At 45.5% G+C, this 15194-nt stretch overlaps 1 protein-coding gene across 5 annotated transcripts in view; it reads right to left on the bottom strand.

Moving 5' to 3' along the window:
- The window catches only part of PIGG (phosphatidylinositol glycan anchor biosynthesis class G), a 67775-nt gene extending 60479 nt beyond the window's left edge, over positions 1–7296 (bottom strand). For all 5 annotated transcript variants that reach the window (XM_044443925.1, XM_044443926.1, XM_044443928.1 and 2 more), the window contains exons 1-2: positions 7139–7296; positions 4152–4357 (exon numbers count right to left, since the gene is read on the bottom strand). In XM_044443925.1, coding sequence (XP_044299860.1) covers positions 4152–4357; positions 7139–7292 — 360 coding nt within the window. In that variant the 5' untranslated portion in view covers positions 7293–7296. The remainder of the gene's footprint in view (positions 1–4151; positions 4358–7138) is intronic.
- Positions 7297–15194: the final 7898 nt, after the last annotated feature.

Here is a 15194-nt window from a genome sequence, read left to right as displayed (position 1 = left end):
TTTAGCAAGCGTATCCACCCCCGACACTTGGTCTCATGGCAGTCATACTGGTACAGCATCCAAGGTGTTCCCAAAATTCCAAATATGTTTGGAATGTGAAGAACAGACCCCCATTCATGAAAATAAAATAATTCAGTACTTAATGGATGCTATCCTGATCTGTCTTTTCTAAAACAGATAGAAATGTGTCTTCATTAACATCTATTTTGGGATACAAATTGCGATGTCTTATTTTGGGAAACATGCAGAAACTTTTAAGGGAATAAGGATAAATTAATTGCATCCGCTCATTAAGTGCTAAAATAAGACACTTCTCAACATTGGAGTACTTAATTAGAAACCCATGTAACGGTAGTACTGAAGAATTAACAGCTGGGTACACAAAACTGTTTCTTGCTATAGGCATCCCAAGGGCTGCATGTATGTATGTATGTATGTACGTATGTATTTAAAAGGATCAGGCTTGTATGTTTTATTTCATTGTGTTTGCGCATTCCTAAATTCTTCCCAGCCCTGTAAGGCAAACATCACAGCAACCTCCACTCTGAAGCCTGTCCTGATGGTGGAACTGGCTGCAAACACTGTTTGCTTCATGCAGCAGTGTGCTCCGTCAGGCTTCTCGTATGTTCTCTACATTGCAGCACAGCAGACCCTTGCAGAGGCGTTGGACCACAATGCTCATCATCCCCAGCCAACATGCTAATGGGGTTTGTAATCCGGAAGGTGCCAGGTCGGGGAAAGTTTCTGCTGCAACAACTTTCTAGTAGATCGGCTATAATGTTCTGTGATGCAGATTTCTCGAGGGTGTGAACATATTTCCAAGCAAATGAACCATTCATTCTGCAAGCCTAGTTCCTGACTGTCAGTGGCACATCCAAACTCGAACAGGCAACATGCTTCCTACGTTTCCATCCCATGGGAGACTTACGCCTACCCTCTGCTCCAGGTCCACCCCCTACTGGGAGGTAAACTTCATGCCCCCCTTTTTTACAGTTAAGGACTGAACCCTACCCATATATGCCATGCTGTCAGGGTCTGTTAGGAGTCAAAATATCCTATTTCCAGATGTTTCTAATACTCCAAGGGTTGTATCAAATGTTGTCCAATGAACTATATCCAGTGTTCACTGAAGTCCCTCTTCAATGAATCTGCTCCAAGCAGAGCAAACATCAAGTTGTTCTACTAGTCATCCTGAGCATACAGGACTACGTATTTTCCAGATTTCAGTTTTCTGAGTCATCAGCTTTTGCCAGTGCGGTGTGGTGTGGTGTGGTGAAGAGCACAGGTCTGAGACTCAGGAGATCCAGGCTCTAGTCCTGCTCAGTCACAGAGACAACTTGGTGACTTTGGGCCAGTCGCACACTCTCAACCTAACCCACCTCACAGGGTTGTTGTTGTGGGGATAAGATGGAGAGCAGCAGGAGGAGAATGATGTAAGCCACTTTGAGTTCTTAAAAAAAAGAAAATGGCAGGATATAAAACCAATAAATAAATCAAGAAGGTTGTTATTATAAGTAGGCTTACTGAGGGTCTCATTTTAAGGCAGAAATGCATAGGCCTACCTCCAGACTTGTTACTACCACTAGGAGTCTCAGTACCAAAATCCACACAAAATAGCTTGATCATTTGAGGATACAATTCTAGTTTTCTGCTTTGGGAAGAAGTTTAAGTATCCAAGAAGCTTTCTACAAAATCTGATCATACCAGATTTCAAGGCCATAGCTGAGTGCAGACATCCCCATGAACTTCCACTTCCATGGCTAGCTTTGTTACACATATATACAGCAGTCCCAAACCATGAATGAACTCTTGCATCTAAAACTCAGTATATGAAATCAGGTATTTTATACACAGACATGTGCACACCAAACAAGGGAAAAGTCAGAGAAAACTATGGAGATGCAATATCAAAAACAATTCTATTAGCAGCAATGTTTAAGAATTTGGTTAATAGCAAAGCAACATTGGATTGGATCCAGATTTGGTAATGCTTAGACAATGGGACTTATACTGGTTATTTTGGTTAACTCCAGCAAGTAATTCATCAGATCTACCAGGAAGTGTCCTTATTAAAGGACATTTGATTATCAAAATTGCAATGAAATGGCTTATGAAGCAGAGGTTTTACCTGATTGATAAGGACAAAGTCTTCCCATGAGTAAGCCGCCTCGAGGCTTTGTTGCGATGGGGGCGGCATGAAAATGTTTTAAATAAATTAATAAATAAATAAATGAGTAAAATTCTTTAAAGAAGAACTCCATTACCAAAGATAGCACAGCATAACATCTACCTAAATTTGTTCTTCTATATTTGGGCATAAGTAACAATCCCACTTCTAAAACTGAATGGCCATGAATAATGGCCATGAATGACAACAGGAAAGTCCAGAGGGAGAAATGAGAAACAGGCTAATTCCGCACATTCAGGGCCCCAGCAGGTTACATATACCTGTTCTGCCAGAATTAGGGGCTGCAAGGGCGGGGTGAGGTAGGGAGAGAGAGAATAGCAGGAACCAGGGCCCTTTCCTTCTTTCTCCTTCCACCCACACACAAAGTTCTTGCTGTGGCACAAAAGTCGTTCAGAAAAACCACACAGGCAGTGCAGACAAATACCAATTATTTGACTGTGTCTCCAAACATAGAGTGGCATGTATCACAACACCTGGCTGGAGCAGTTTGCTTGGCCATGCACGTAAACAAAGCGGGAGCTCACATTTATATTCCTTAGTTGGGAGAAAATACTACCTTTTGCATGTGCCTTCACAGAACTGGTCTTACGCCTTATGCTTACTAGGTTGTATAGCAATAAAAGTCTTAAGTCGCTGCTGTCTCAGTAATCAAAACACCACAATCACATATGGGATTAGTCAGAGGTTTGTCTCCTTGAAGCCACCCTTGACCCTCAACAAGCACATCTTTACACCATGGAGCTAGTTCAATACTTAAAAGCTAATGAAGTATATTTTCTGGCCTTTATATGGGCAGCTTTTGTTTACTAGCTTAGGCAAGCTAGCTCAGCCATGATTCTTTTCATATGCAAATCAGTTCCAGCATAGAAACAGAGCTTGCTGTAAGCTTTCCTTCAATATTTAACCATGCAACCAAACCATTTCTTTCCTGCAATAGCTGTTAACCAAGCTGCATCTTCAAATGGATCTGCACACCTTAAAATCTACAGCTTCCTAGTGCTGTAGGACTACAACTGCCATCATCTCCAGGCAGTGCAGCAAGGGTTCATGGGGGCCATAAATCAACACCTGTAGAGGATACCAGGTTCAGGAAACCTGGAAGCAGAACCCTGAAAAGCAACTGGATGTGTGTCAGAGCACACAACTTCCCAAAAATCTGATTTTTGCAGATTTTTTTAAACACAAGTTTCTAGTCCTCGTGGTTGCAAAATCATGCCGCAGGTATAAATTAATAAAACAAAGAACCTGTTATATAACATTTCCAAAAGCAAACAGCATGCAGTCAGGCACACCCTGAATGTACACATACTTAGCAGAAGATAGCTATCAGTAATTCTGCTCAAGATGCATTTGTTTTACAAAATAATGATCCAGCACAGAACTTTAGCAGGACTAGAATACAAGGTTTTACCACTGCTCTAGCAAACAGGCACCAGAAATTATTGAACCCTTTCAGTAGAATCCAAAAATGATCATCCAAGACCCCAAAAAGAACATCCAAGCCATGCAGGCATACTAGTTTTCCTCTGAGCAGTTAATCTGCTTTCAGTCAGAACCGAGATTTTCCCTTTCTTCAACAGCACTGTTCCTTCAGTAATGGGAATTACAGTAATGGGAAAGAACTAGCAGAACTCCTGTCTCTGCACAAAAACCCACTCTTGCAATTTGGGCCTTCAAGTGCAGTAGTTCCAAGCCAAAAAGTCCTGCCCAGGAAGCAGAACAGGGCAGGGGAAACTGTAGCCTTCCACATGTTGCTGAACTAGAACTTCCATCACCCCTCACTGCTGGCCAGATTAACTAGGGCTGATGGGAACTGGAGTCTACCAACACTTGGAAGAGTAGCGGTTACCAAGCCTTGAAAGAGAAAAAAAATCCTCCCATCCTAGGCCATTTATCAGAAGGCAAAGGCATCAAAAAAGGGTTAGTTCGTGTTATATTATGCTTCCCAAATATGAGAACTTACTTTAATTCGAGGCATAGTGACTGTGGGCGGCTTGGCTTCAGCTATAAAACTATGAGATCTTCCTTTTTCCACCAGCTGTGTTGTATAGGGCATGAACTGTTTACCTTTCGGACCAAACACAAAGTCATCCCGCAGGGCATCAATTAATAGTATGACAGCTCTTTTAAAGACAGGAGATGGAATCTTTGTCCAATTGGAGGAGAAACCTAGAAGAATGATATTAAACATGTACAAAGCCAACAGTTATTGCCCAACTAAAATACTAGCCTCAATGTTCACTTACTTCTTACACACCCATTTAGAGACAGGTACAACCAAACTTAGTCACTATAATAACAAGAGAAATTATTAATTTGATTCTGACTCAGAATTTGGGCTCTGGTCTCCTGCAAGGATGATGTGTGCTTTTGTTTTGGTGCTTCTCCAGCAAGGGGCTTAAACACTGCCAGAAGACCAGAAATGGATTTTCAGTTGGTCCTGCAATGCTTTGCTCCTTACTTATATGCGGGGATGAGCCAAGCTGCAATTGCTCAGGAAACAGAAACAAGCTGCCAGCACGCTCAGTGCACTTCTAACAGAATACCAGAAATACAAGCAGTTACCCAGAGCAACTTCTCATGGGTCCCAAAACAGGAAAGAGATGTTAACAGATTAGCAAGCATACAAATCAGCAACACAAAGGAACTCTGGTAACTGTCTTGACAAACTATGGAGAAAAAGAGGTATCAATGCAGAGAAGCCCTATTACATAGAGCCAGTGCCCTTAACAGGGATGGGTAATCCCTTCAAGCCCCTAGGTAACCAACTAAGGCTTCAATGGCCTCAGCATGAAGGGCTGTCTTAACCTTGTCCCAAAAGGATGACAAGTCTGGTGCCAGGCAGACTACAGTGGAGAGATAGAGAAAGCCCTCCCCCTTGTCACAACCCTCCAAGCCTGCCTTGGAGTTGCACTCAGAGGAAGGCCCCAGAGACTGAGTGTAGTGCCCAAGTACGGATTGTGTGAGGACAGTCGCTTCATCCTCTCATGCCCTCACTTGCATCCTCCCTCGGAGTTATGAGGCTCCTCTTGTTCACTTAGGGCACAGTCTAATTGTGCCCTCCATGCCTCTGAACTTGGAGGCTTACAAACATCCAAGGCAGAGTGGGAGAAGCAGCACACCTTCCACTCTGCATTTTGCCAGACAGCCATTCTGGCCATCTAGCTGAGGGATTTCAGAGGGGAGGGGGAGGAGGATCAAGCATGATTAGGTTCCTTATATCCTGGTAGCCCCAATCTCCTCCCCTCCCTCCAAAACTTTCTGATTTCCCAACCTCAGAAAGGCTGCCAGTGTAAGTCCTTCCACACCAGCTGCACAAGGATGGGGTGATCAGAGCATGGATCTCACACTTCAAGGCTGAAGCAGTTTTCAACCTCAGATCTAGGAATCTGAATTCTCCAACAGGCACCCTCAGGATATCATGTCCTACCTGAGGAGGATTCCTCAAATAAAGAGAGCCAGCACAGCTGGTCACAGTCAGATTCAGGGGCTGAGGCTACAGCCCACTGTCCCCCTTTAGAGGAGCAGCCAAGCCCCTCTTGGGCAGTCTCTGGAATTCCTCACAAGCAGGAGCCGGAATCAGAGGGAATTCACACCATAGAAAGAAGGCATACGAAGATTTAGCAAAAGTTCATGAAGCTGGGTGAACATCGTGCCTCTCCTAAAACTATTCATTTACAGCTGGCTATACATTAGATCAGCCAGAGCACTGCTCTTTGCGGCAAACAACAGGAATTATTGGCTTGTTTGGCTTTGTTTAAAATGAATCAGATTCCTAAACATTTGGCTTGCTTCCCGGACACTTGTTTGGACTCCCCCACCTGACATAAACTCTGGACAGACAAACCATACAGCCTTGATCTTTGGGGTGAATTGACTATTTCTTCAAAATTTACAACAGGGGCTTGGCATCTGTGGGCACAGAGCAAGAGACAGATGATGCGTAGGGGCCATAGGATCACTTTCTCTCTCACACACTCTATTGGCACTCCCAGATGGAAGGTCCCCTAGCACACCCCACTAAAAGACACTGTGCAGTTCTTCTGTCTTTTTCCCTTCAAGTGGATCTATTCAGGCAAAAGGCAGTGATGGGAAAACACAGAGGGGTTACAAACAGAAGATAATGCTTGGGCCTGCCAAAAAAAGCCCATGAATGAGGCTGGGGGGGGGGGTAATACAGTAAGAAGCACACCTGGAAGCACTGCTGGAGGGGGAGCCCACTCACCCCAAACCTCCCCACCCTGCTACCCAGAGGACAGTGGGCAAGCAGGAGACAGGAAGTCACTGGAAGCAGCAACTAGCTCTGCCCCAAACCTCTCTGACAAGCTGCTCCATGAGGGTGGAGGGGGACTGTGGCTCCCCCTTTCTCCTCATTCTGGGGAACACAGCAGAGAAGAGTGGAGTCACCAGGCCCAGTTGCCACTGCTGTGATGCTGAAGGAGCGAGCACATGCAAGCAGAGCAGAGGGCAACTCCTTACGAAAGCAGCCACCTCAGGTCGCTCACTGTGGGTGGCGGGACCTGGGCCCTGCTTGCTCCACTCGAAAAAGAGGCAGGACAAGCGGGCCGAGGCAGCATCACGGGGCCCCAGTCCTCTCCTCAGAGAAAAAGCTCTCCAAAGTTGCCAGCATTTTGAACAAGCTGCTAACGTGGCTCTGTTAAGCAGGACTTAAGACTGACACTGGAATCATCCCAGAAAGAGCGAAACCGAGAGCAGTCATCGCATCAGCTTTAGACCTTCTCCTCGCCCTCGTGGGGTGACCGGGATCGGGCCCGCTGGAGCGGGGGAGGAGAAGGGCGAGGCCCGCGCGTAACCTTGGAAGGAAGGGCCTGCAACCCCCCGGCAGCTATCAGCAAGGCGGGCTGGCGAGCAACAGCCCGCCGCTTCCTCTTGGGCCAGAGCAGATCCGCGCCCGGCCAGGGCGGAGGAGGAGGCGGCGGCTGCCTGTACCTGCGGGAGGCGGCTCTGGCGGAGGACCGGCGCTCGTGCCCCTGCCAGGCTGCGACCGCACCGGCACCGGGAAGAAGCCCCTGAGGAACAGCCCGACGCCCAGCGCCTGCACCAGCAGGCAGGACCAGGTGAAGAATCCCGAGCGCAGCCGCATCCTCCAGCGGGCGACAGGGGAGCCGGCCACAGGGCAGCAGCGCGCAAGCGGCCGCCGCCGGAGGAACAAAACGAGCGGAGGGCAGGCGAAAACGACAGGCCAGCCAATTAACGGACGCGTAACCGTCAAGCCTCCCCAGCGATTGGGCGAGCGCGCACCAATCCCCGGGATCCGGCCTGCGGAACAAACCAGAGAGGCGAGAAAAACCAATCCGAGAGAAGATTGAAGGGACTACATTTCCCAAGAGAGCTTGCGGCTGGCGCACTTACTGCTGAGGAGGCTTCGGGCATGCTCGGGTTCTTCCGGTTTTTAGTGGGAGCGGTTTGGAGGAAAGTCTTGTGCATCCTCGCACGCCCCTTTCTGGAACGACAGCCCCATTTTTACTCATGAGTATTATTACTCCATTGCATTTACTGTCCTTCCTCCTTTCCTCTTGTCAGAATCCCAAGACAGCTTACCTGTGTTCTTAACTCCATGTTTATCCTCCCAACAACAACCCTGTGAGAGAGGTTTGGCTGAGAATCCGCGACTGGCCCAAGGTTACCCAATGATCATGTCTGAGTGGGCATTAGAACCCGGATCTCCCAGTCCAACACTGATCAGCACATGATATTGGCTCTCATGTGTAAATGCAAAACACAGGCAAATAGGATCCAAAGTTCAGTGACCTACTTTCCTTCCAAGCTAACCCTTCCATCTGTCGAGAGTCTGTCAGTGCCTTTCATTTCCTGCACACCATACTTATTTCCTACAGTTCTTCACATAGCTCCTATGGTTGGAACTCAAAACCGGTCATGTTAGGACATCCCCTATACTCTGCCTCACTTTATACTTAAGTGGGAAAAAACAGAGAAACAACATGCACTCGACTGAGAAGAGGATATAAAAGGGATTATGGTTATTAAAACAATTCCCAACTGTGATTTTCCCCTTTAAATAAAGTTTTGTTACCTGTGTTTTTGCATCATGGATAAATCTTTTCAAAGACTGGATTAGCACATGTTTTTATATCCCATCTTTTTATTTCTTGACAGGAACTCAAGGTGGCTTACATTGCTCCGTTTTATCTTCACAACAACCTGTGAGGAATCATAGAATAGTAGAGTTGGAAGGGGCCATGAAGGCCATCAAGTCCAACCTCCTGCCATTGCAGGACACCGAGTTACATCATCCCACTCAGATGGCTGTCCAGTTTCTTTTGAATGTCTCTAGTGTGGGAGCGCCCACCACCTCTCCAGGCAGCTGGTTCCACTGTCGTATTGCTCTGACAGTAGGAAGCTTATTCTGATGTCCAGCCTGAATCTGGGTTGTCGCAACTTGAATTGACTATTCTGTGTCGTACACTCTGGCATTAGCAAGAAGAGATCTTGACTGCCCTCTTTGTGACAGCCTTTGAGGTACTTACAGAGGGATACCATGTCCCTGCTCAGTCTTCTCTTCTCAAGGCTGAATGTGCCCAGTTCTCTCAGTCTGTCCTCACAGGACAGTGTTTCCAAACCCTGGATCATTTTTATTGCCCTCCACTGAATCCTTTCTGCATCTTTCTTAAATCTTGGTGCCCAGAAATGGACACAATATTCCAGGTAAGGTCTGACTAGTGAGTGACATGATCTTAGGAAAAGCTTTAGAAAAAGTCAGAGTTTTTGCCTGCTAATGCAGAGATATCTGTGGACAGATCTCCCTGGGCAGTGCTCTGCAGGAGGTAGGCACTGTCCCAGAAAAGGCTCACTTGTGTGCTCATACAGATGGCGTTCTTCTCAGTAAAACAAGAAAGCACAAAGACAGGTGCATGATATGAAAGAGAGAGAGAGAGAGAAAGAGAGCATTAGTTCTCACATGCAACAGCAGTCAAAGTACATCATATACATGCAAAGGCTCAGAAACTCTTTGAAGAGAAGTCCTCTCTGGTTCCAGCAATACCCTCTGCTGTTTCATCAGATTTCTGGGCACGGATACTGAACCACTGCTACAGAGGGGTATTCTAATCAATCAGCTCGCTTCTAAAATCTTAGCGCACCATTTCCCCAGGGCTGGAATTGATCTTTTTCAAAAGAGAGGCTTATGTAGTAACAAGTGCTCCAATCCTTGCAAAGGGGGAATGGAAATCCTATTCAAAGTGAGTTATATTATGTAAGCAGTACTGCAAAAACATAGACAACTTGAACTTTGGTGAGTGGTATGTTGTTTTGAGATTTCTTCTTCTACCCTTTGGCTTGCCTTCTGACAAAACAGAATGTAGAAAGAAAAATCCTAAGGGAGTGGATATAAAACTGTCATATTTATGGCACTCCAACTGTTTTTTTCCCCTTTATACCCAGGCTGCTGTGGGCTTCTGTTCTGATTTATAAATATCCCCTTTTGCTAGTGGATATTTTATAACAAGTTTTTTTATAGTAGAGTGAACAAGAGGAGGGGCTGCAGGTGGTGCAGAGCAAGAGGAAGCTTGCTCTTAGAGCAATGAGTATCTGCTGGTTGTTGGCACTCTCTGGGAAAGTACTAAAAGAGGTAGACTTTTCATCTGATCTTCTGGGTGCTGGTCCAAGACGTTTTTGTGTCTGAAGTACAGCACCAGATAGCACCTCACATACACACAGTAGGGCAGCCACTTATACAATAGCTGCCATCCCCCCACAAAAAGAACACAAGGTGGCAGTGATTTGCATAACCAGCCCTGCTAACAAACCATGGTTTGTTAACAACAGACATGGCTGGGTTTGCACAACACAACAACCCATGAGTCAATGACAACCCACACTGAGTTTGTATTGCATGTTGCTTTATGTGAAACGGGCCACCGCATCTCACCACAGTAAGGAAGACAGCAACCCATGGGCCTACTCTTTGCTCTCTGGGTTGATGGACAGTTTCAAGACCTCTGCTTGACCTTTTTCATATGGTTCTTTGTCTTTAAACTGGACTTCAACTGGACAACCTTTCAAGACACATCTGCAACATCTTCTGACAGCCTTTCAAACAGAAGACCATTTCCTGTAAAGCAGGGCATGTGGCCTGAAACACACACACACTTTTAAAAGGCTAATTGGCACTGCAAAACATCAGTTTCCACCTTCACCCATCATCCTAAATTCCTCCACTTGAGGAAGCTTGGTTCACCTTGCTTCATGATACAGCCAGTCCTGTACGGAAGAACGACTTTTTAAAAGCAAAAGCCATGGTTCCAAGCAAGGCTACTTTTATGCTGATTAGTTAGTTATTACACCTTAATGCGTGTGCATATTTGCTTTATCGATCACCGGGAGTCAGTTTAAAATAGACTATGCAGGACTGGTCAGCTTACCTCAGACACTTAGGGCCTCCACAATAACAGTGTTATTCAGGAAAAGACACTCTCAACGTGACTCTCAACAGGAATGGCAGCATTTCAGCAGGCAAAAGAGGAACCCGAAAAAACATCCAGGTGTACTTAGATGAATTGGAATCCAGGGCCAGGGTGGGATAAAACAGTAGAAATGGAGTAGAAAAACCTGGGTTTCTATTGCCACTGATCCATGAAGGTCATGGGTAATTCTGAGCTGATTATTATCACAGACCACTTTATTACCTGTTTTATTTCTTTTATAGTGCAAGGATAAAAATGGAGAAAATGCCACATTGGCTGCTCTGAGAAACTTGGAAGAAATCCAAATACAAATGCAATACATAAAAGTGCAGTGCAATTCAGAGTTGAGAAACTGAATGCAAGCAGTACTATCAGCTTTGTGCATGATATTGTGGAATGGAACATTCTTATTTCTCCTGATGTTCTTGACTGTCTTGGAAATCTTGCAGCTTTGCCTTTGATGGAGCTGATTATGTTTTGGTCATTTATCTGGCTAGTCAAGGCATCGGTCAAAGGCTGAACTGATGTTGACTGGAGATACTAAATCTTACAGTGCAATTTCAACAGTGCCTACACATGATTACCTATTTGAGAATACCTATTCCCAGAGACTTCTCTCAAATGACCAAACTAAATTTGAGTAAGTTGATCAATGACATCCCGTGGAATGTAAATAGAGTACCTCTAAAGTGAAATTTCTAGAGCAGGGTTAACAGACTGAAGATGAATATCACATGTGGGATTGTCTATGTTTTCCATGGAATTCCTCCATTTGTACCTGGCAAATATTTTTAAAAATGTAATGGTCTGTTCCATAAATTTCTCTGGAGTGCCTCCCCACCACAAATTTATTTTAAAAGGCTGCACTTTTCACGTAAAGATGGTGGGTTTGACCTTTCAGTGCTTGCTTTATATTATAAGGCTTATTTGTTGACCAGTACTAAATTTCACTGAGATTGCCCACCTTTGTCAGTTTCAGAGTCTTTATGTCTGGATTCTCTCTCCAAACGGTTGGCATTATGTTCTCAGCACACTAAAATAGATAGGATTCTTCCTGTTAGTTAGGATAGAAATATTAATATTATTATTAATAATAATACAGCTATAGCTGCCAGAGGTATAGCATATATTATCACTTTAATTATAGTTTGATCCAGTCTCTCCAGCTAAACTGACTCTATAGAGAAATCTTGATTTCAACACTGGTAAGAAAATGTTCATGTAGCCAACACGGACAAATAATTCAGTTTTTGAATGTATGTATTTAGAATGGATGTCTTGAATCCTCTTTTTTCTTTCCTTTTATTAATGGCATTGTGAACATTCCTTGTGAGTGACTTTTTGTTGTGCTGATAGTCTTGCTGCTTTTTCTCCCTTTTTCTCTCTTGTTTCTCTGACAAGTGCAAATCAAAATGTTTAAAAAACAGTCAAATGCCCACATCTGATTTCAGAAAGCCTGGTAAAGGTGTGGTGGTGCATACAGGTGTGTGTGTGTGTGTGTGTGTGTGTGTGTGTTAAACAGAGATGAAACCAACGACATCATGAATCTAATAAAAGGATAGTTTTTAACTATCCTGGTCATTTAGGCTGCAACCCTTCAAGCATTTACCAGGAAGTAGGACTGAGTAAACACATATAGCATTGCCCTAATAGCCACATCCAAATTCCCAGAATACATTAGGAATGTGAGGGTCAACCTGGACGTTTAGAAGACAATCAGTTCCATGGGCAATTATCCTTCCATCAAGTGTGACCATGTGGCTTTTGCCACGCCTCCAGGAGCAGAGCTTGGAAAGTGGGGACAGTGCATGTCCACTAATATGTACATGGAAAAGGATGGGGAAGAAGCCATTCACACTTTTCAACAACATAGGAAGGTGGTGGAAAATGTAAACATTGGCAAAGATTTTGCTTCAACTGTTAACAGGCAGGCAGAACTGTCAGGATCTGTGGATCACCTGAGCTGGAATGTGGTAGGGAGCTTGCTAGGAAATGGAGAAGCAACACTGAGTTTGGTCCTTAATCTCCAGCCTCTCCCCAATAATATCTCTTGTTCTTCAATGTCCTACTGCTAGTCCACACATAGGTAGGCACAATCCATGCTTCTCCCCATAATCCATAACTTGGGCCCTTGTTTAACAAAGCTCACTTGCAGATTTTCACCATCAGAGGCCTCCGAGTGCCACTTTGAACCAATGAAAATCTTTTACCTTCTGTCCCAAGTTAAAAGGAATCATTACAACAGCTCCTTTCCATCCCCTGCCCGCCCCACCCCTGCAAACACTTATCTGTTAATTCTCACCATGACAGTTTTCTTTAGTCATTGAATGGGGTCAACAATCCTTTCCAAGATCTTCACAATTTCAAAGTTTGAATTAATTTCTTGAAAATCTCACTTAAGATTAAGGTTCCATCTTCTTACAAGAGAAATGCTGCAGTGAGAGAAGAAATAATGGCACTAGGCATTGCGTTGTAGAGCATTCTCCTTTCTGTTTCGCTTTCATATTCAGATGCTGACCTCAAAGGTGAGTATGAGGGCATCGGTTCTTTTTGATGTTGGAGCTTTGGATCAGCACCAAGCTTTGAAGAGGAAGCTGCTGGCACCTGCCACGGACGGCAAGAAAACTTCCTCCTTGGGTCACTCTCCCTGGGGACCAAACCACCTCGTCTCATTTATTCAATATGTAGCGGGACAGGTATGCAACCCGGTGAGGTGAATGCAACTACCTTCTCACCCTGCACAAGTCATCATCCCAAGCAGGGCAAAGAAACCAAGGTTCTTCCTCAGGAGATGCCAGAAAAGAGGATAATAGTTCCTGCAAGATTTGCATGTGTTAGTCTGTATGCACAGAATGAAATACATCTCACCACAGTGGTCTTACACTTTGGGTTACAGCCAGTGTTAGTCTAAGTCATATCTTATTCACTTCAATGGGTCTAACTCTAAGATGGAGAAAAACTGGATAGACAATCCATTACCTGCAACATGATCACTTCAACTAGGAATGAAGGGCTATTGGACCCAGCATCCCCTGCTGGTGAAGTTTATGCTTGCTCCCTGAGTTCGGCTCCCCCTGCTTCCCACCACCATGCAAGGTGAGCATGGATCCCAGAAGAAACTGGGGTGCTCACCGTTTGTGTTGCCTCTCTCACTAGTTAGGGTTCCCCAAGTCCTGTGCCAGGCTTTGATGGAGAATAATATTCTCGGGATCATTCTGGTTTTGCATGTACATTTGGCCTGAACCACAAAAAGAGTAATATGCCCAAGTCATTTATTTTACCACTAGGTGACCTTTCTCCAGCTGTGGTGGGGATGCGTACCAGAAGGAAAGCAAAGGTTTTACTCACTCCCTTCTATAGAACCCCCTGGCTATGAGAGCAAACAAACCCTCCATAATGTTTTCCTTCTCCCTGCAAAAGTTTTGCTTGCTTCTTTGTTTGTTTAAAACTGTTTTTAGACTGTCCCTTACCATAGTCTTGGGATGGATTAACAATAAGACAAAACAAAACCAAACAGAGCATTCTAATTATCCTCTGTCCAAAGGTCAACATTGTTTGCTGCCAGGCCCAGAACCTAGGATTGGGCCCACCTGCAGTTAAAACGGGGGTTTAAAATATCTGGGTGGCATTTAGTCTGCTGGTGCATAGAGAATGGAAGGCAAACCCAAGTTCTCTTGTAAGCCACAGAAAAGGCAGAACTGAGACAGTCTGTTTGTCAGGACTGGAAGCCTTGACACAGCTGCTCCTGGAGCCACGATGGTGAAGAGCCACACGGTTCACCTGCACAGACCTGCAGGGCCAGGAGCTGACCTGAGGTGCTGCTGAGGACTGGAGGCTGTGCAGTCACGCAGTGCTGCTGAGGGCTCTGGGAGCCTCCGTCAAAGGTTTCCCTGCATTGCTCAGTTTTGCCGTGGTGCTGCACGCTTTTGAAGGGGCTGCACTGTGTCTCTGAGCTGGCTGCCAGGTTCACCCTACCCTCGATGCCTGCCCACCCTTGCCGGTGGTCTGACCCTGCCTTGCCAGGTGCTTGATCTTGCCTTTGGCTCCGGCCCTGCTATGCCTTGCTGGGTATCTGATTCGTGTCTGTTCTGGACCTTGCCTCCACCTCTTGTTCGGGCAGAGCTTGGTAGCATCTGATCCTTGCCTGTTCCTGGCTCTTGCCCTGACTTCTGGACCTACTGCGTCTTTTGGTTCCTGACCTTGCCTGTTCTTGGATCTGCCTTTGGCCCTACCAGGCATTGCAGGGTGATTAACCACCACTTGTTCCTCTGGTCCTGCAATGCCTTCATGGTATCTGACCACCACGTGTTCCTGACCACCTTTGCCTCTGGCCCTGCCCCATCAGGCCAACATCTCCACCCACCTCCACCTCTCCTGGTCCTGGGGCTCCAGCTGCAGGACCTGCTGCCCACGTCCTGGACCTGAGCACATGCAAGAGAGGCAAGAATCTGCTGTAACACATTCACTCAACCACCGTTGTCGTGGATGGCAAAGCATTCTAATTCTGTAAGATTTCTGTCTGTTCAGCTGTTGGTGCCGATGAAGCAGGAATCAGCAACTTG

The sequence above is a fragment of the Varanus komodoensis genome, unplaced genomic scaffold, assembly GCF_004798865.1.
Source record: "Varanus komodoensis strain SLA01 unplaced genomic scaffold, ASM479886v1 scaffold43, whole genome shotgun sequence".
Classification (NCBI taxonomy): domain Eukaryota; kingdom Metazoa; phylum Chordata; class Lepidosauria; order Squamata; family Varanidae; genus Varanus; species Varanus komodoensis.
This window is presented reverse-complemented; position numbering and strand designations above follow the sequence as displayed.